General features: G+C 42.3%; 1 protein-coding gene and 1 long non-coding RNA gene across 8 annotated transcripts in view; one reads left to right on the top strand and one right to left on the bottom strand.

The window, feature by feature from the left end:
• Positions 1 to 21,846, bottom strand: part of Dlc1 (DLC1 Rho GTPase activating protein) — a 420,643-nt gene that overhangs the window by 157,838 nt on the left and 240,959 nt on the right. The window contains exon 1 of one of the 7 annotated variants that reach the window (XM_039094798.2): positions 4,796 to 4,934. The exons of the other annotated variants lie outside the window; for them this stretch is intronic. Coding sequence (XP_038950726.1) covers positions 4,796 to 4,934 — 139 coding nt within the window. Of the gene's footprint in view, positions 1 to 4,795; positions 4,935 to 21,846 lie in introns of those variants that run through there. 7 annotated transcript variants of the gene reach the window in all.
• On the top strand, positions 5,095 to 18,910 carry LOC108348402 (uncharacterized). The gene is made up of 2 exons (XR_010058408.1): positions 5,095 to 5,228; positions 17,658 to 18,910. It is a non-coding gene; the product is annotated as an uncharacterized LOC108348402 (long non-coding RNA).

The following is a 21,846-nucleotide window of genomic DNA, read 5'->3' as shown; positions in this document are numbered from 1 at the left end:
ATATTTTGAGGTGTACCTCACTCCGGGATAAAAGGCATTCCATGTGCCCTTACTTGCTTTTCGCTGTGAACCGAGGGAGGACAAAGCAGTTCACACAGTCAATGTTTGTGGTTGCCCTGCATTGGAACGGGGCCAGGATCCTTGAGAACAAGTATCCTGCAAAGCAGACCAGACACTTACACGATGCTGGCTTATTACAGACCCGGTCATTTGAAACACAGACATCTATTCCCCCAAAGACATAAGAGCATAAACATACAATACAATACCCAGGGGATCCAATTCGATGCACAGACTTAAACGGTTTGCTCTGTGTCAACTGAAGCTCATCTAGATTGTAATTTGTCTAAACTTTCTCACTTTATAGTCAATTAACCTCTTTTCTTCCCAAGGTGCTTAGCTGGGGAAATGCCACTCTGCCTTGTATCTCAATATTTGAGACACTTAGATTCTAACCCTCCCCCATCAGAGATTAAGATATTACATCTTTAATAGGGACACTGCATTCCTTTTTCCCAATCTATATGGTTTTATATTGTGTGTCTATGTCACTTTATTAAATCTTTTAAAAGAATAGGACTAATTTCCTTTCAATTTATCAATTTCTCTTTCCATGCTAAACAAACTAACCATATAGGCAAAATCTGGATTTGTCTTACTTTCAGTTTTTTTTCCCACTCTTTCTACCTTCAATTTTTGTCTTTTTAAATTTTCTTTAGAGTTGCCTTAACTGGATTGTGGAATTGTGTCAAATACACAGCACGCGGCAGTCAGCTCGCTATGAGAACTTGACATCCCAGTGCGAGAAGTTGATGTTTATGGGTGCTCTTCATGGGAGCGACAACCCTTGGTACCTCACTGGGTCAGGAGCTCCTGTCCGGCAAAGTTACTGGCAACTTCTGAAGACCACAGAAAGCATCAAACCGAGACTAAAAGTTTTTTAGTTTACAGTGTGTGGATAGATTCGAAGGATTCAGGAAGCTGGACAGGAAAGGAAATCATACACTGAGTTTCTTAAGCTCTCTTTGGCTAAACCATTCCACAACCATGAATGTAGATGAGGTGTCCTCCCTCCTATAGTTACTAGATGTCCCTGGGATTGTGTCACCAACAAAAAACCATGCTTTTCCATGGCACATTTCACCTTGCACATATCAAAACCTCTCTATCCACCCCTACTCTGCAGTTACATGGATCAGAGCTCACTCTCCATTACATATAATTGGCATTCTTCTGTCCACTGACATCCCTATGACCTCAGTGACCAACTCCTGGGCACCTCTGAGCATTGCAGTCATTCTGTAACTGAATAGTAAAGTTGCAGGTTCTATGCTGGTGACATAGTAATAGTCATTGCTTCTCAGGTTTTTATGTTTATATTGGTTAGTGACAAAGAGATAAGTTAGATCAGGTCAGCACACAGGATAGATCTTGATTAGCTAGGACATAGCACCCTGTGGTCTGTACCCCAGGGTCTTTAAAAACTGTATACCTAAGTACCTATATTTTAAAATCATCATATAATTAGTTCATATTAAGTTACTCCATTACCGTTTTGTGGTCTGAACACGTTTATAGATATGTTTCACTCTAATTGGCTTTCTTCACATTTTTCTATTATTTTATTCACACACTCATGAATATTCTGAGAAGCGAGCCATAGCCTTTATCTGAATCCCATCTTAACATAAGGCCAAGGAGCCTGGTGTGAAACAGGAGGCAAATGGCTTTGGGGAATGAAATGTGCTTTGATGCCAAGATGTCCAGGTACCAAGTAGGAGGGAGATGGGCAGGCAGCACAGAGGAAGCTATGCTTCGGCTGGGAGGAGCTAAGAGAGATATGAGAAAGACATGCTGTTCAGCCAGATGGGGCTGTGTGTCCCATCAATCACTTAGCATGACTCTCAGGTTCCCATTCACTGAACCTTCAGTGATACAATCTGCCCTTAAGAAAGAAGGCCGTGAGTCTGGAGGGCTGGGGACACAGGTGAGCAAAACTGTTAGGCGTCGTGACTGGGCACAGTGAGGAGGGGCATAAATAGAAGGGGGTGAAATTAAGGCAATCTGTTCTGTCATTTCGCACAAGAGGCAGATCTGTATTTTGTTTATGATACTGCAGATCCTTTTAAATGACAGACGGAATCCTTAAGGGATTTGAAGGCACAGAGAGGTAAATGACAGGATTGTGCGTGGAATAAATCAGGTATCATAAATAGAAACCATTGAATTATGGGAAGAGAGGGGGGATAGGAGGGAGGGAAGGAGGGAGAGGGGGAGAGGGGGAGAGGGGGAGACTCTGACCAAGACATGGGAGAGACGGAAATAACCTAAAAAGGAAAGCATAACTCATCCTATGATCAAACTCTGCCTAGGTAGAAATAGCCACACCCTATGATTGGTTGTAGAGAAGCCTGGTGCAAGTCACCAGGGCCATCAGCCTCACAGTCAAGGTATTCTAGTCACTATGAGCAGAAGAAGTACTTTCCACTGATGCTTCCAACTCCCTTACCTGTCACCTCATTTGTTTCACAGTAAGAGAGAGAGAGGTGGGGGATTTTCCACTGTCCTCCATTCTTCAGGGGAAGGCCAAGTGGGGGGGGGGTGTCATATAATAACAATTTTCTCCGCTGTTCAGAAAATGAATCTCCGTGAACTCTGAACAGCTGTGATTTAGTGTTTTGTTCAGTGGGAGGGTTAAGTGCAGAAGTGCTGAAGGGACAGGTGGCAGTGGGCACGCTTGAGATTTGGAGATGCAACAGACCATTCTCAAGTTTACAGAGACTGACAGTGTCAGCCATGAGCCAAGGACCAGGGAGGACACAACAGTGTCCAGGTCCCCTGTCATCAGCGTCAACTGTAGTCCAGGTTCTTTTTCTTTGCCCACATTCCCCACTATATAAACATCCTAGCATGCCTACGCTCCTCCTTGAAGAGTCAAGTAACGTGAAGAATTCCTCCGGAACAACTGGAGTAGAGAAAACCTCTTTACCGCCAGAGCTGTGGGAATGCTTCATTTTCCATCACACATCAAAAGTAATGACTGTTCTCCAGGTGGTTTGCATTTACTGACTTTACATTGGCTCCTGCATTTGGATTCTACAACTAGACGGTTAATACATAACCAAAAAAAAATGTGAAGGACACAGAACTTTCAGGCCACAATATTCTCATATTCATTTGTCCCCAGCTGTCAAACTCTAAGATTTCTGAAAATCAGAGAAATCCAGGAAAATGGTAATGATTCAAGTAGCCTTACATTGAAGCTAAAACACCTAGCCATAATCAAATGTTGTGGTATGAGTGTTATGATCATGAAGGAATTGTTTTCTTTCCTTCTTTTGTTGGGCCAGTTAATTCTAGTTGAACATCTTATATTTGTATATCTTATATCCTTGACCTCCTTTGGTCAACTGTAACTTGTTACTGGATAATTTAGAAAGTTTGGTTGCTTTAATTAATGCATTGCATTTTGTTTTCAAGCAGTGATAACATTGTAAAATTTTAAAATAGCTTGTTTTCTGTACCCTACTTTATTTACTGTTATATTTATTAATAATTTAACATCATTCAACCTCTCCCTGTCATGGACAATATTACTTAGATTAACAGAGGGGGAAAAAACCCATTGATTTAGGAAATGGTGATTCACACCTATAATCTCAGCATTAGAGAGCTGAGGAGGGAGGCAAGTCTGGAACTTATTGTGAGACCTTGCCTCAAAGATAACATACAAACCACACGCATGCCAACAAATCCAGCCTGTAGTGTACAGAACTTCCATGTCTATCTTCAGCACCTGCCTTATCATATTCACACACCTTAAATTCCCTTTCTTCGCGTCCTGTTGAGACAATTATTTGATCTCAAGTGACCTTTTGTCAAGAACATAGCCCAGAAACCTGGATCAACCTTTGGAAGCAGGTCAGAGGCAGTTAGCAATTCCTAGAGTCCGTCCAGTATTCAAAAAACAGCCGGATTAACGACAACAACAGCAACAGCAGCAGCAGCAGCAGCAACAACAACAACATCATCAAGAAAACATACCCTTTGACCCATCCATGCGGATGGCGTAGTGAAGCCCCCTAAGAGTACAAACAAGGCTAGAAGGCTAACTGCAATGCCTCTAATTACTCCCCATCCAGTGAGATGCTATCTGCTCTCAGTTTCTGAATATTCCCCCCATCCAGAATCAGGCAGAGAACTCCTTTTCTCCCTGGAGTCCTTCAAACACAGCACTGCCATTTGGTGCCTGTCCCAGGAGCCCTAGAACACTTGAATTGCACCAGTGTGCGAATGTTTTGTTGCAATTCAAATGCTGCTTGGGCCCTCTTGGACCTCAGAGCTTCTGCTGGAGGAAACACCCGCTGACTGATGTTGGGCAGGACTCCCACTGACCCACACCCCCTGCTAGGCCCTTGGCCTGCACTAGCCAGGTTAGGCCACCTCAGGCCAGACCTGCTCAGAAGAGGACCCTCGATAGACCACGATGCAGGTTCCTGCCTGCAGTTTGTCATCTCCACCGCTGATTTCCTGACACCCCAAAGGACCTTGGTTTTCTTCTCAAGGTTAAACAAAACAAAACAAAACTCAAAAAAGAAAAAAAAAACCTTAGCTAGAAATAATCAAAAGAATAACAATAATAAGAGGAAATAAAAGAAAAAGACCCTCCCCACAACATGAAGAATCAGAGATTGCTATACCCCATCTGATGAGCCTGTTAATTTCGAGAGTTAATGACAATCTGCTCATTCCAAGGCTTCCTGGTTAATTCCCGGCTGTCTCCCATGTCCCTCACCTGCCAGCCTTCTCTCTCTGGTGTTTTTCCAGATCGCATCCAGCGCCCTGGCGGTGGAATCCCTGATGTGGTCGCTGAAGGACCTCCGCAGCGGGCCTCTCAGGGGCCGAGCCATCACGTGGCCCTCGGGGTCCCCCATCCACCCTGGAGTGACTTCGGGCGGATCCCCAGGACCCTCGTTCTTCTCCGGCGCTCAGGACGCAGGCATTGCGGCTGGCGCTGCGGCCTCGGGACGCGGCTGCAGGCGGCCTCTTGGCCCGTAGCCCAGCGCGCGCCGCGGCCACATCTGGAAAGGCTTAGGGCCAGCGGCTCCCGCGCCCGCTATCGGGATGCGCCCGGTGTAACCCAATCACCTCGCTCGCTGTGCGGCGCCGCGTCCTGGAGATGGGAGCCCAGCCGCTCCTTCCCGGAGATGAAGCAGAGAGCCGAGCAGGTAGCGCTGTCATGCAGGTTCTCTCCCATCAGCACAGCGTCTTTTTGACCACAGGTTTTAGATCGGGTGGATTCTAACGGACACTCACTTTTAAGTTGAGGTTATGCGGCAGAAGAGACATGGGTGTTCCGTTTCTTAAACGGGAGCTCGAGTTTTTAAAATATAACAGTTACCTGCTCGTGCATTTCCTCTCCAAGGGGTTCCTTTACAGTCGGTGGTTTATTCTGGTAAGTCCAGGCTTCACCTCAAAATTAGATTCTAATATGCCCAGGGTTTGCGAGTCTATTTTCCGAATAAGCAAACTGATTACTTGTTATACCTCAAACACTCATCTCAAAAGATTTGTTTTAAAGTACCAGGCAGTACTTGTACACGTTTGGGAATGAAATGTGAGCCAATTGCTTCTTTAACGAGACGTGTTGTGTTTCTAAACCGCCAAGCACCCACTTCTAATGCCCATGAGTTTGGCCAAGTTTTCTCACTTTTTACGTCTCCTTTCTCACTGTCCCTCTGATTCCATACCATAACTTTCAAGGGTTGGAGAGAAAGAAGCCTAGTAACTGGCAAGAGATAGAATCAAGGGGCCAGCCAGTTCACGACCTTTGCATGGAGCGATGACGCTGCAAAGGCAGCGTGCCAATTGTCAGGTGCCGGGCAAACACTAATTGTTACCGTAATTGAAATCAAGAGGACAATTTGCAACCCACGCTGATCTCCTGCAGCTTAAGGTTTCTGCAGCGCAGATCCACTTTTCCACCTACTTTTGACAACTTAATCATAGAAAAGACTATGCAAACAGCGAGACTGCGCAGAAGTCATAAAGAGCAGTACTAACTACAGCTTTTAAATAACCCATATGTCCTGAGATTTACTGTCCTTAACTTGTTAATGTTCGAAAGGCCCCTACATTGGACTGTTTTGATTGCTATGACGAAATACTTGAGGCTGCATAGATACACAGAAGTTTATTTAGCTTATGGTTTTGAAGGACACTGTCAAGTGGCCCTCTTAGCTCAGCCTCTTTTGAGGGTCTAATGGAAGGTGGCTTCATTGCACTAAAGTGTGTGTGGGGGGGTGTAGTGAGGGAGAGGAAGAGATATTTGTGCCAAACAGGAAAGGAGAGAGTAACCCAGGGTCAAGTTCACTCTTAAAACAATTCACTCGTGACAGGACTCATTCTGGATTCCCTGTGAGTTAATTCAATCCAGGATCAGCCCCTCAGAGACCTCAGATTGCCCACTAGGCCCAGATACGTCCACAATCTCCCATTTCACCGGGGTTTAAGCCCCCAACTGTTGTTGTAAAATATAAAAATTAAAAAAATATATAGGTTGTCTTTTACCTGCTGGGTTCGCACCACGGTGCCCCAAGATATCTGCTAGGTATCTTGGCGGAAACACATCCCAACTCTGCGGCCACCCAGTGTCCCTTGCTGCCACACACTTTCCTACACTCAAACCGTCACATAAAAGAACACACAACACAATAATCTTAGATCCAATTGATAAGATATAATTGCCCACTTAAACATACAAAGCCCGGTACCATCCATCCCTTAGGAACATTAATAACAACCTGTAAATACACAGAGCAGAATCTTAACATCACCTGCCATGGCTTCTCATCCTCTCCTGTCTCCTGTCTCTTCCTTTCTCCTCAGTCTCCTCCTCTTCCTTCAAACTTCTCTCCCATCCGTCCTTCCTTCTCCTTCAATGACAGGCCTCCTCCTATCCTGTACCTGCCCCTTACCTGTACTTTACAAATTCAATGGGGAGAAGGTTCTGGTGAAGTCACCTGATTCCTGAGTAGGAGACTAGGCAGCTGTCCTTGAGGCAGTGGAATTCGCATCAAAATACAGATAACTTCAGGACAAACCACAACACCCAACATGTATTCATCCTTGGGGAGAAAAACTTCAAATTATTTCTAAACGACAGCTTCTTGCATATTAAGCATGTTCTTCTCCGTTCTTGATCCTACAGCTTTTCACTGGACTAGACATAAGTTAGGGGGCACTCATACAGTTGGGAGGGTCCTTCCTGCTAAATAACAGATCTCTGTACTCAGGGAGTGTGAGGCCTTGGGCTCAACTGCCAGCATTGCAAAGAAGAAAAACAAAACGAGCAAAGAACCCTTCTCCCCAAACCCACAGAGTTCACCTACTTCCTAGCTGGTTCTGTTTTAAAACAAGTCACTTTACTCCTGGCGGTATCACCATTCCAGATTGCAAGATGTGTTTACAGAGCTATAGCACTAGAACCAGCCTGCTATTGGCACAAACACCAGGCACTGATCAAAGGAAGAGAATTGAAGACCTAGATAGATTCATGCACACTTGAGTTTTGAAGAAGGAGGAAAAAAATACACACTGGAGAAAATAGAAAATAACATCTTCAGTAAACAGTGCTGGTCAAACTGGATTGCTTCAGGTAGAGGAATGAAAATAGATCCATATCTATCACCTCATACAGAATTCAAATTCAAATGGATCGAGGAATTCAACATATGATCAGGTACCCCAAATCTGATAGGAGAGGAAGTAAGGTATAGGCTTGACATTGTTGGCACAAGAAAGGACTTTCTGAATAGGACCCTGGTAATGCAGGCATGAAGACCAACAAATGGGACCCCATGCAGCTAGAGTTTCTGTACAGCAAAGGACACCATCATCTGAGTAAAGCAGCAGCCTATAGAACAAGAAAGCCTTCACCAATGATACATGACTAGAACATATAAAGAACTAAAGAAATAGCATTAGAAAATGAATAACACGGTCAAACTGGAGTACAGAACAAACAGAATTCTCACAGGATGAAACACGAATGGCTGAGAAACACAAATACCCAACTTCCTTAGCTATCAGGAAAACGACTTTGAGATTTTATTGTATCCCAGTTGCAATCGCCAAGTAAATAAAACAGCACAGGCTGGCAAAGGATGGGGGGTTGCAGGAGAGGGAACACATATTCACTCATGGTGGAAGTTCACACTGGTGCCACGAGAGTGGAAAGCAGTGTGGAAGTGTCTCAGGAAGCTGAGAATTGATCTACCTCAAGATCCTGCTATACCACTTTAGGGAAATATACCAAAAGTAGTAGCTTTTCCCCTAGGCCCATGACTTGCCCTAGTATCACATTCTTGGCTACTTTAATGGTGCCAGATATTAGTTCTATCTAATGGAGTGGATCTTAAAAAGAATGAAAAGCTGTTGGTTAATTAATTCCATAATGTTTGTGCCACTATTATACAGGTGTATGTCATGGGCATGTTGCTGTTGTAGGTCACAAGATTCATAGCTGGGTGACATTGATGATTGCATTTTTCCCTCTGGCAGCAAGCATAGATCAATCTTGCCACACCATGAACAAGAGTCAGTAGGGGGTGGATTTTCTACTTGGAAACCATCTTAATTTCTCTGATGACATACAAACATGGTATCTTCAGCAATAAAGCCTTAATATAACATTATGGAGAATAATGAATAGCCTTTGCACTCTGCATCCACAGCGATTCTTGTTCCTCCATGCTTATTGCTGTCCACATTTGTCAGGTTTACTCATAATAAAAAGGAATTGGAAGCAGCCCAGTGTCCATCAACAGAGGAATGGGTAATTCACACACAGACTATCCCTCAGCCAAGAAAACGAGACTGTTAGGTAAGTCAATAGAACTGAATAGAACTGAGTCATCTTAGGGAGGTAACTCAGACCCAGAAAGACAGAGATGGCATGTTTGCTCTTATATGTGGATGTTGCCTTTTAAGTTTTAGAGATGTGTGTTTAAATTAAAAGAGCCATGGAGGTTCGGTAGCTGGTAAAGGACTAGAGGGGAAAAGAGGCTCTTCCAATGAAGGAGATACAGAATATAGTGTTATCAAGAAATAAAGGGGCAGCTAGAAGAGGAGGATTAAATGGGGAAGAGGATGGGGTCAAGGAGGGAATGTGGAGAGAGACAACGGACACCAATGCCTTCTAGAAAGCTAGAAAAAGCACTACTCTACATGTTTTCTAAAATATACATATCTATGAAAGGAATATTTAAAGAGTCGCCATATAAGGGAGGAGATAATGTCCCAACTAGGCACTATATGCTTCCAAATAAAACTGTGAGTACCAGAAATGATTTTACCTTTTTGAGTCATTGTCCAAAGGGAATTTATAGCTCGCCCACCTAAACATTTTACAGGTTATTGCCAAAGCGACTTGTTAGTCCCCACGATGTTACAGTAAGGCTACATTGCTAAGATACTGTTTGCATGTCATCAAACATGAACAGGTTGAGTTGGTTTCCAAGTAGAAAATTCATCCCTACTGACTATTGTTCATGGCGTTGGAAGATAGGCCTATGCTTGCCACCAGAGGAGAAAATACAGTCATCAATGTCACCCAGCTATGAACCTTGTGAATTACAGTAGCAACGTGCCTAGGAGACATACTGGTGCAACCTTTAATACAGTTCCTCATGTTCTAGTGACCCGCAACCATAACATTATTTTCGTTGCTACTGTAATTTTACTACTGTAATGAATTGTAATGTACGTATCTGTTTTCTGATGGTCTTAGATGACCCCTGCAAGAGGGTTGTTCAACTTCCAAAGGGGTTGAGAACCACCGGCTTTGGGGACAGCAATATCTTAAACTTGCTTGTTACATACAGATAGAGTTTTTAATCTTTCCCCGAGGATTTCTTATTCTCAGTTGGCTGAACATTTGCCTGTGAAATCCAGAGCAGTGACACAGGTTATTTATATGATTATCTAGTGGGAAGTTTCATGAGAAGATATTAGTCAGTAGTCTAGAAAGTCTATATATATATTTTAAAGTAAAGAGAACCTGTCCTATTTTGAAATCCAAGTCACAGATACTAACTGGGGTGAGATGTACAGGGAGCCGGAACAAGTTAACCGACTGCAGTGGCGACTTGTATCCTTAATGAGAGGCAGTTGCCATTGTTTGGTAGGAAGCCTTCCTATAGCTCAGCCGAGAAAGGAAAGAAGAGCAACGAAGGCAATGCCACTTCCTCTTCTAGGCTATGTAGCAACCCAAGTCTCATCACAGCACCCAGCATTAGGGGTCACTGTGTCCTTGGAGGAGACTAGGAAATAGCAGCTCCAAGAGAAGAAATCTGAGGATGGCCCAACAGCAGGTAGTGGATCTAGGATTCATACTCAGTATTGTTTACGTCTAAGGCTCATTAGTCTCCTCCACAGCTTGATTGGCCTTAAATTAAGAGTGACAATGATCCATTAATAACCCAGGCTTAGTTGGTATTAGGCTAAGGACTAAATTTCCTAATATAGTCAAATGAAATAGCCAGTCAGATCTGGAGTGCAGAAGTAAAGTGAACCTGTAATAGGACCTTAGGTTGTCTTAGCTGTGGAAATCGAAGGGCAGCAGCTCAGGATAACCAGGCCCCATGCAATATCCTCTATGGAAAACACCATATCTCAGGTCTAAATGAGAACAACTTCAGCCCAACACCTTTGTAACCCAGCTCTCTAGGCTAGCACTCTGGGCTCTTATTGGAGCTCATCTCAGAAGGATCAGAAAAGAACACGATTCATTCTTAGTATAAGTTCTACGAAGTAGAGTGATCCATAGACCTAATCTAAGAGATTCAAAACTACCTTATTCACTTGTTTATTTTAGAGAGAGAGAGAGAGAGAGAGAGAGAGAGAGAGAGAGAGAGAGAGTGTGTGTGTGCCTGTGCATGTGTCATGACATTTTCGTATAGATCAGAGGATAACGTGCAGGTGTTGACGGTTTCCTCTTACCAGGTGGGACCTCCATATAGAATTCAGGTCATCAGGTTTGGTGCCAAGCACATTTATCCACTGAGCTATTTCGCTAAGCTCCCATCTGAGAGGTTTTAACAAAAGAAATTATTAAGAGAAACTTAACTTTTATTAACAGCTTGAGGAATGAGGGAGCATAATGCCTTTCTCCCTCCCTCCCTCCTTCTTTGTCTGTCTGTCTGTCTACGCCAATCTCATTGCTATGTTGCTTAGGTTGACCTCAAACTCTCTATCCTCCTGTCTCAGCTTTTTTTCTCCATTGCTGGCAATATAGGCATGCTACCACAACTGGCCAAATAAAAGTTTTTAAGGCCAGAGAAGTATTTTTTTAATCAAGATGGGCATTAATTGTTAATTTTATTATAACCAAATGTAGAACTGGGATCTTGTATTCCCCTTTCTGAAGATTTTGTTGTGAGGATATTTCAACTCTATGAGTACATCTCAGGCATATCATAAATATAATATAAAATCCTTTTTAATTTAGACTCAAGCTCCAATTAATGGCACACTGTAATTTCTATGCCAGTTCATTTTTATTTAGAGCTGATTTAAGCATTATTACCATCATTATTTTCCTTCTTGTAGTCTATTAGAAGTGTTATGCCTTGATTTTCTCATCTCTACAACCACGTTCTGAACAAGGATCAACTTAAGGGAGGAGGTTTATTCTGGCTTACACATCAAAGGAGTGCATTCCATCCTGTGGCAAGCATGCTGTGGGTGGGGCTTGGTCCTTGGCACCCACAAGGAACAGGAAGGAAAAGGGAACTCCAGTTCATAACAGTGTGTTTCTCTTCCCCCCGTTTTAATATTTGGGACCCAGTCTATAGAATGGTGCCACCCGCATTTAGGATAGGTCTTCAGTCCTCGCTCAAACCTCTTTAGAAATGCCCCTGCAAACACGTGCCAAAGTTGCACCCCAATTAGTCATCTGGGTGTTTCTTAACCAAGTCGACATTCCAAATGAACCCAAGCCTGTCGAGATAACTGTCATTTAGAAACGAGAGATTAGATAGTAATTCCTCAAGCTATGTTCTTCCAAATTTGAAATAACTCAGTTTTGATGTTTAGAGGAGGTGAGGACAGTCTGTTATAACCCATTCTGTCTCAGCTGGGCAAGTGGGAACATGGGATACACGGCCATTGGTTCCACAAGATCTCCTTGGAATTGTATGAGAAGTGATTTCGCAGTTTTGCAGTTCCTTATTTTTGTAATAAAATCTAATGTCGGCCATAGTCAGAGCCATTCTCAGACCAGGCAAAGCTGTGAAAGCTCTTCCTGATCCCTGGAGAGCAGAGATTCTTATCTGTATTTAAACCTAGAGAGTCTGATTTAAGTAGGTCCCTAATTGTTTCCATTTCAGACAATTACCTTGCTTTACTAATGTATTATAGATCTTATCTAAGTCTGAGTAATTTATTAATTTGGTCTTGCAGCAGCAAACACTTTAGAATTTTATGGTGTTTCTAGGTCCTGCTTTCTTTGGTTTTGTGACAGGGGCGCTTTCTTTTCCAAAGCTGTATAGCATAAGTGGACTTTGATCTTGTGATGCAATTTGGTTCTTCTCTCTCTCTCTCTCTCTCTCTCTCTCTCTCTCTCTCTCTCTCTCTCTTTTTCTCTCTCTCTGTGTGTGTGTGTGTGTTCATCAACTGTAACATTTGGCCCGCCCAAAATGCTAGTATGTGCTTTCTAGATGAGAGAAATAATGACAGGAGGTGGAAAGACTTAAGACAATAGGAAGGAGCTTATTAAATCCCATTTGGTGAGCCCCTATCAGTGATCCAACCCTGCAACTGAATACCCAGCTTAGTGGATGGCAGTTCCTAAGTATTCCTAAAGGACTGTGATGCTCCAGAAGGGCTCTCCCTTATGTAGATATTCAAACAGCCAGGGCAAGGAGAATTTGCAGAAAGAAAGGAAACATCATTTAGCCTGGTGTCCATTTATTCCAGCAGCTAGCACCTGGCCCGCAGGATACATGACAATGATGCCTGTTTTCACTGGTAAAGATCATGGTGTGAACATTAGTCCCAGATTAAAGGCTCCTCTAGCTCTCTTGGGAGCAGAATGGAAATGATAAAGATACAAGTAGAAATCCTTAAATTTGAAAGCAGAAGAACAAGTTAGACCATCCAAAAGCTAGTTCTTTGAGGAGATCGATGTAGTTGATTGCTTTCTAGTTGAATTAGCCAGGAATAAGGAGGAGGTTCAGCAAGGCCACAGGATAAAGCCTAATATGAAAAACTAATTGTGGGTATGGACAATGCACATAAGACAAGAGAATTAGATTTGGTAATGAAAGAGGAACAGCAAAGGTGAAACTTGACAAATACTTGTGTGAATGCCCAGAAGTGATGAACTCTTGCTATGAGAAATGACTGACGAGCCAATCAAAGGAGCTATACCATGCTCATGGATTTAAGGGGATCCTATTGCCTGGATAACAGTTTTCTCAAAGCTCATCTGTATGCAGTACAACAGCAACCAAAAGCTCCTAGATAATTTTGCTTCTGTTTTATAACACATGGGTTTGCAAATGTATTAACAATTAAGAAAGACATATAAAGGGCCAAAGCGACTGCACAGAAAGAGAGGAGCAAGTTTGGAAGAGTTCCATTCTCTGACTTTAAGCAGTCGGAGTCAACAGGGTGGAGTTGTAAACAATGGAACCAAATAGAAGATTCTAAGAGCAGATCCATACTTCCCAGTATGTTGATGGTTTTTAAGTGCTATAATAATCATTTTTAACAAACTCTGCTAGGAGAATTAGAAAAAGAACCTTGACTCTTACCTCACAACTTAAATCAGTGGTTCTCAACCTGCGGTTCACAACCCACTTGGAATCTAATGACCCTTTCACAGGGGCTGCCCAAGACCATCAGAAAACATGGATATTTATGTTATGAATCATAACAGTAGCAGAATTACGGTTGTGAAGTAGCAATGAAAACACTTTATGACCCGGGGATCATCACAACTTGAACTACTGTATTGGAGGGTCTCAGCATAAGGAAGGTTGAGAACCCCTTCATTAAGTAAATATGAAAGCTAAATAAACCATGGGCTACATATTTAAAAGCATCAGTAAATCTATAACATTTAGAGAGGTCCGCTAATCATGTATGTTTCAACAAAGGAGCAAAGAGACTCAATTGTTACGTCACAAAAGAAGGCTCATGACCACAGGGAAAAGCAAAACAGAATTTTCTTTAGATGCACTGCCACTGAAATGAAAAAAGAGAGACCACACTATGTGCTCTTATAAGCATGTGGAGATTCATAAATGTTATAAATAAGTTTTATACATTGCTTATGGGATTGGAAAATAGTTCAACTAATTTGTAAATACTTCAGAAGTTTGAATGTATATATACACACATTATATACATAAAGTAAAATATATTCTGGTTACCTCATCACACTCCCATATATTACTCTAGAGAAATTAAAAATATTTTCTGATGTAAAAACTTGTACGAATGTATGAATAGCACCTGCTCTCATTTGTAGGCAATTATACAAGAGACATGACTGTAGGACAGAGACTAACAGTGATTCAGAAGACTGGGGTGGCATGTGGATGGGGTGTCCTAGAACTGAGAGAAGAGTCTTAGCATTCAAACTTGGCTACCACTGACATTCTCTAACAGAAGCAGTCATCAGGACTGCATAACCGAAAGCCAGATAGATGTACATTTTCACAGGCACATGGATAGGAGGTGGTCTTTCCCTCATCAAGGAGGAAGTGGTCTGGAATGAATATGTACAAATTTCATAGTGATGTGATAATTGGACTAAACTGTATTAGAATATGACATTATTATTATTACATATTAATAATATACTAAGATTAAGAAAACTTGAATTTTATCTTGACAGACTTGTTTCATATTGAATACTGATTATTATCAATTTAGGGAGTGTAATAGAATGCAAACATTTCAACCTAGCAAATGTAGCTTGTTATTATTGTGCTGGATATTGGGTGATGTTATTACTGTGTTACTTGTGCGGATACATATTACATGTAAAAGAACATTTGAACAGACATTTGCTATCTCCACCAACAAAAGAATATTCAAGTTTTATAGCTTCTTCTCAATCAAAAATAACCCAGAATCTATTTTAAGTATATTTTAAAAATAATGTAACTTTAAATATTTTAAACAGAATGGTCCTATTTTAAATAAGAAAAGCACAGGGGGGAGAAAGTGAAGTTCCTGATGGCATGATGGGGTGAGGAGAGGAAGCCAGAGGAGGAAAGAAAAACAAAAACAAAAACAAAAACAAAAACAAAACAAAAAACAAAACAAAAAAAAGAAGCGAAACATTAGGAGCCATTCAGCCACTTTGAATGGCTCAGCGAACAATGGTCTCACACGTAAGGGCACTCACAGTTCAGGCTGACCATGTATTGGCCAGATGGTGAAGGGCAGCAGAGACTCCTCACAAGTACCCCTTCTGGAAAACAGTCATTTTTTGGGAAGGGATGGAATCCCTTCATTAATAGTTGTTTAAAAAAAAGTCATGGTAGCCATTAAAGCAATTTGTCGCCCACATGACTTTCTTGTCTCTTGAACCAGGTCTTAGAAAGCCTTTTCCTGCTTTCCCAGCTGCTTAGTTAGCTTGAGCCTCTGGCTCTGTGAATCTCTTCAGTGTGTGGTCTTTGGCTGGTCTCGGTCTAGAGAGTTGTCAGACATGAGCAGAGGAGAGAGGAGTCACCGAGAAACTCCTTCGATTGCTCAATATTTTCCATGTTTATTTGATTCTAGTGGTAAACAAGTTCCAACTCGTATTTTCACTGTGTTTTTCTCTAATTTTAATTTTATTTTAATGTCTTTTCCCAATTGTGCTGGCCAGTTTTATGTCAACTTGACACAAGTTAGAGTCATCTGAGAGGATGCAACCTAGGTTGAGAAAACACCTCCATAAGACTGGCTGTAGGCAAACCTGTAGGGCATTTTCTTAATTAGTGATGGTTGGCTGAAGGTCAAGCCTATTGTAGGCAGTGCCACCCCTAGGCTGGGGTCCTGGGTTCTATAAACAATCGGGAGCAAGCCAGTAAGCAGCACCCCTCCATGACTTCTGCATCAACTCCTTTCTTTAGGTTCTTGCCCTGCTTGACTTCCTGTCTTTCAATGGTGGTCTATGATGTGGAAGTGTAAACCCTTTCCTCTCCAACTTGCTTTTTGTAATGGTGTTTCAGCATAGCAGTAGTAGCCCTAACTAAGACAATTGTCTTTTAAAATGATCTGGGTGATTATAATAATAAAAAAAGGTCTCTTGGGAAACCTCATTCTGAAGTATACCTATAAGGTATTAAGAGAATGATGAGGGCAAACATTACTTTGGGAAGTTGTGAACCTCCTTTGTGCTACAGTTAGGGTGTTGACTATCTCTCAAAGGCCAGTGTGTTAAGATTGTTTCCCAGGGTGGCTCTGCTGGGAGGCAGAATAGCCTCTAAGAGCTGGACCCACTGGGGAAGCTTTGAGTCATTAGAGTTGCCCTTCTATGGGATTGTGATCTCTGTCCCCTTATTCCTTTTGGACTTCCTGGGTCACAGTGGGGACAGTTGTCTCCACTCACACACTCCCACCACAATATTACGTGTCACCACAGATCCCCTAACAATGACTGATGAACAACGGTTCACTCATGAACAACAGCTACCAAAATGGCAAGCCAAAATTTGTAGGTCAGTTGTTTTAGTGTTGTGTTGTATTGCAGAAAATGCGACTAACACCCTCTGGGTTACACGGATGCTATTAACGCATTTTTTATTATTTACACAGCAGTGCGGTATTGGTAAGTACCATCAGTGTTTCAAGTAGAAAAAGGAAAAACAGGCTGTCAAGGAAAGGGAAATGGTTTTGCCTCTGGAATTTCATGCTGAACGAGTGAGTGAGTGAGCGATTCACATCTGGCCTGAAGATGAGGTTGTCAATGATGCAAGAACTCTGGAAGCTAAAATATTAAAAGAAAAAGAAAAAAAAAACACGGCATAGTTGGCAGGAGGAAGTGAAGTGGCAACCTTGCTACTTAAGTGGGAAGTGTCACTATATTATTTAAAGTAGACCTCTTTGCCTGTAGCTGTGCTGTAGCAAGTTGCATAAAAGGGCTTTTGCTCTGAAATCAGTTGGAAAATGTGAAGTCCTTTAGAAGCAGCCGTTTTCTTTAGCTCTCCAAGTTCATGCTATCTTTTCTATATCCTAATGATGTCATTTGATATTTGTGATCGAAGAAATGCTTGCGTTATAACATAGAAGTCAATTTTTAACAAAACCTGTCACTCAAAACAGAAACATAACTGGAAAATGTTCAACTCTGTTCATTCATTAATCTGAATATGAACGCGCACGCACACACACACACACAGTTCTTTATAAAAAGTGATAGTGATCATGGTGTTTTGGTATGGTAACATATCATTAAAAAGAAACAGTTCCTGATTTTTAAGTTTTCTTTTTACAGTTGCATACAAGAATAGGGATATCTAGATCTTGCAGTTGGGGTAATACCTCTGATTATAAGATTTAGTGTTCTTGGTAAGAGTTATAATAACTCTCCAAAGCCAGTTGAAGCTGGAAATTATCCTATTTCTCCCTCTCTCTCTTTTTTTCTTCAAACACAGGCTCTGGGCTCCAGCTGGCAAGCTACATGACTGCATCATCGAGCCATGCGCGCTCCCGCAGCAGCCCTGTCCTTGCCAACACTTTCTTTGCTTAGCAATGCCTCAGATCTTCTTTTCCAGTTTCAAGGCTCCTGTCCCCATATCCACTCCAGCTTCTTCGGACAACTCCAGCTCCCTCAGCTAAAATGTTCTGTGTATCCTGAGAATTTTACAGCCTAGTGCTCGCCACTTATCTTGCTCAGCAGGCTGCTTTCGCACTGAAGGGACGCGCTCTCAAGACCTAGAGAGAGGAAATCCTGAGACAACTAAACAAGCAAAGCAGGAAGGCAGCGCATACCAACATCACTTGCACCCAGCGCCGTTCCCCTTATCACATCATTCAAGTGCAAGGCAGAGGAAGTGAGAGCTGAAGAGAACAGAGCACTAATGTTGGCTGCACTTAGATCAAACTGGAGTGGGGAACATCGGTTCCATCAAGGGGAACCTGAAGCCTGTGGCCTCCCTAAAGAACCCAGAGCATGTTTGGATTTGTGGAACGTTTACTCAGTATCACCGGGCTGTTTCTATGGTGACAAAATTGTGAAGAAGATGCTCCTGGTGTTGTTTTTCCCACCATGTCTGAGTATCTTTGGTCCTGTCACCGTTTTCTTTTACTCTGAGGCACTTAGTCCTTTTCCTATCATGCTCTTTAATGTTAACGAGGGCCTAACAGCCACTTCCTCAACTTACAAAGCCCAGGATTCTTTTTTTTTTTCCAGAGCTGGGGACTGAACCCAGGGCCTTGGGCTTGCTAGGCAAGCGCTTTACCAATGAGCTAAATCCCCAACCCCAAAGCCCAGGATTCTTATTGCTTTGGTGTTTGATAATAACACTCTCTGGGCTGCTTCAAGATGTAAAGAGCTTAGCTCTGAAAGAAGGAAGGGCATATGTGCAGGGCTGTAGGGAACTTTACATGTAAAACAAGAACGTGGCCCATATATAGTGACTTACTGAACAATAATGGCGGAGCGGTGTGACAGCTACCCCTTCCTTCTATCCCCACCATCCTGTATATGGAATTACCATCCAAACCTTCAAAGGTGTTCAATTTCACTGACTGAATAAAAAGTGGCTTTACTAAAGATAATATAAAGATTATCTTTATAATATTATATGATATATATATACATATATATAAAGACCCTTGTATGTGTTACATAAGCCACCCCTGATCATTCTCTCTTCTCAATAAACTTGTACATATGTGTGCTACATACATTTATAAGTATAATATGGGGTTTAGTGGACATATTTTTGCTTACATGTGGTAAGATAGAATCTTTTAGTAGCTATCCAGTATCATAATCATTTGAATCTTTAGAAGGATTTTGTTAGAAAATAATGGTTTCGAAGCAAAAATTAAAATTGTGTGTCTATAGAGGAAGATGAGGGCCATGGCTGTGACATCAGCCAGTGATTCTCACCCCCCAACTCCCTGGTGTAATAAGAACCCTCTGGACAGTGCATTGACATTTGTGACTTCTAGACCCAAGCAACTTGGAGTGGTCAGCACAGAAACTTCCAGAAGTATGGATTTTGTTCCTTAAAGCAAGTATTTTCCAAAGTTAGGACACACTTTTAAAAAATATTTCACTGTTTCTATAAAACACATCATTTTACTTTTACTCAGATTGGGTGGTGTTTATGAGAAGAGGGATCTTCATTTAATGAATTGTTTCTACCATATTGGTCTGTGGGCCTGTCTGTGGGGGCATTTTTCTATCTACTAATTGATGGAGGAGGGTCTAGTCCACTGTGACAAGGTCCATCCCTGGGGTTCCCCAGTTGAATAAGCATGTAAGCTGACTAAGTTAGAGAAAGCCAGCCAATAAGCAGTGTCCCTTCACTTCCTGCTCCAGGGTCCGCATGAGCTCTCGTCTTAACTTGTTAGGTGATTGAGTAGAACCTGTAAGTGAGATAAATCCTACCTTCCCCACGTTGTTTTCAGCCAGTCTTTTACCACAGCAATAAAAAGCAAATTAACACAACAATAGAGCAAATATGTCCTAATAATGGTAACAAAGGGTTTGGAGGGATAAACACTGTATGATGTATTGATTTACAATGTTTAAGGGACGCCAAAGGTACTGATTTCTAAGTGGGGGAGATCTAGAGAGGGTTCAAAGTCTAGGCAAATATGGAATTTTAGAGGCAGTAAACAGACAAGTTTATGAAACATAAAGGCTAGACACTGAGGTGGAGCGTGTGGGGTGTAGAGAGGTGAGCATCCTGTATAAGAGATGAAGGACATAGGTCCGTGGAGTATGCGCATAGATGAGTAGCTGGGGCTAGAGCCTGTGCAAATGCATCTTCAATGAGGTAAGATCTCCAGAACAAAGAGTAAAGCCAAAGAGGAAGCAACGACCCAAAGACCAAGGCCATGCAACTTACTTAAGACATAGGACTGGGGCTGGGGATTTAGCTCAGTGGTAGAGCTCTTACCTAGGAAGCGCAAGGCCCTGGATTCGGTCCCCAGCTCCGGGAAAAAAAAAGAACCAAAAAAAAAAAAAAAAAAAAAAAAAGACATAGGACTAGCAGTCATTTTCTTAATGATACAGGATGACAGTAAGTACTAGGAAACAATATGCAACCTAATTTTACATGCTTCTCGACATTGAATAATACGTGAAATAGGTGAAATCAAAACCTCGAATCGGGGATTAAACAGGAATAATGAACCAATTAAAACAGACGCCAGAGCACTGTGCCTCAGGGAATTCTAAAACAGTATCCCACAGGGCTAATCAGATATTTCTGCTTATTGGCATTTATATCCTTTATGTAGGACCAGACCCTGAGAGAAATAAAAGGGAAATTCAACAACAACAACGACAAACCCAACCCCTCCCCCCAAACCCAACCAAACAACAACAACGACAATAACAACAACACCTCCCCAAAACTAGTATGAGGAAGTCTCCTGCATGCCTTCCTCTGGAAAACAACAAAACAAGACAAAACAAACCCTGACACCGCCGCAGGGGTTAAATAGTTTCACTAAAGAAAATAGTGAAGTAGCTGAAGTCATGGGAAATGGGGAAGAAAGAGCAAGGGACTGAAACCCCGGCCCAGATGGAGCAAAGAGTTTCCAGATGTGCACCTTCGTCTGTGGCTCTGCGTACCAGCGTGCCTTACTCGGGTTCTATGGGGAACGAATGCAAGAAGCATTTCTTGCTCTTCTCTGCCTGTAATCGAACTAAACCCACTTCGCTGAAATTTCATATGTCGTTTCCTGCAAGGAAGTGTCTTTCATTCCATAATTGGAATCGGAATCTCAGGGAGCTGGAGTCTGTTCTAGACCGGAATGCTTTCCCGAGGCCTGGCGCTGCGCACATAGTTGTCTATACGCCTCGTTTGCAAGGACACTTCGAAGGTGTCCGTCCCGACTCTCTCGTAGTCTGTAATGCTTGAAGTGCGCATGTCAGTGAGGATGGGGCTGTGTTTAATTTTTTTTTTTGTTGCCGTGGACATTCTAGAAAAACAGCTTGAGATTAGTTGTAGAACGGTAAGTCCTAGCTCAGAATCAGATTCGAAAAGTCACGCTGAGATGGCCCCCTTCTCCCTACCTATTTATTTATGGGATAAGGTTTCATACAGCCACAGCTTGGCTTGTATTCACTGTGTGGTCAAGGATAACCTTGGACTTCTGGGTGTCCTGCTCCCATCTTTTGAGTGTTGCTGGGCTAATAGTCTTGTGGCTCCACAAACATTCCTATGTTTGATCCCTAGGGCTTTATGCATGCTCAGCAAACATGAATAGTACCAACATGTCTCCATCCCCAGCTCCAGCCACCTCTACTTTTTAAAGGGCCTAAACTTGGTACACACTGATATTATAAAACCATGGGAACTTTATCTCAATGTTAGGTTGGCTCCTTGACCCACTGAAGTCACAGAATAAGAAAACTCTTATATCTGCTGGGGCACCTGGGCAATTCTCTTTCACAAACCAAGGGAAGCTCCCTGTTTGTTTACCATTTCAACCGGAAGGGAGCCTCAAGAAGCCTTAGAAATCGTTAACAAGAAGTAAATCCAAGCTGGACTGGGGAGATGGCACAATTGGTAAAATGCTTGCCAGGCAAACAAGAAGCTCTGAGTTGTAGCCCAGCACTTGAACAAAAGCTGGGTGTGGTGGCCCGGCCATGTGGAG

The sequence above is a fragment of the Rattus norvegicus genome, chromosome 16 (genome assembly GCF_036323735.1).
Source record: "Rattus norvegicus strain BN/NHsdMcwi chromosome 16, GRCr8, whole genome shotgun sequence".
Taxonomy (NCBI): Eukaryota; Metazoa; Chordata; class Mammalia; order Rodentia; family Muridae; genus Rattus; species Rattus norvegicus.
This window is presented reverse-complemented; position numbering and strand designations above follow the sequence as displayed.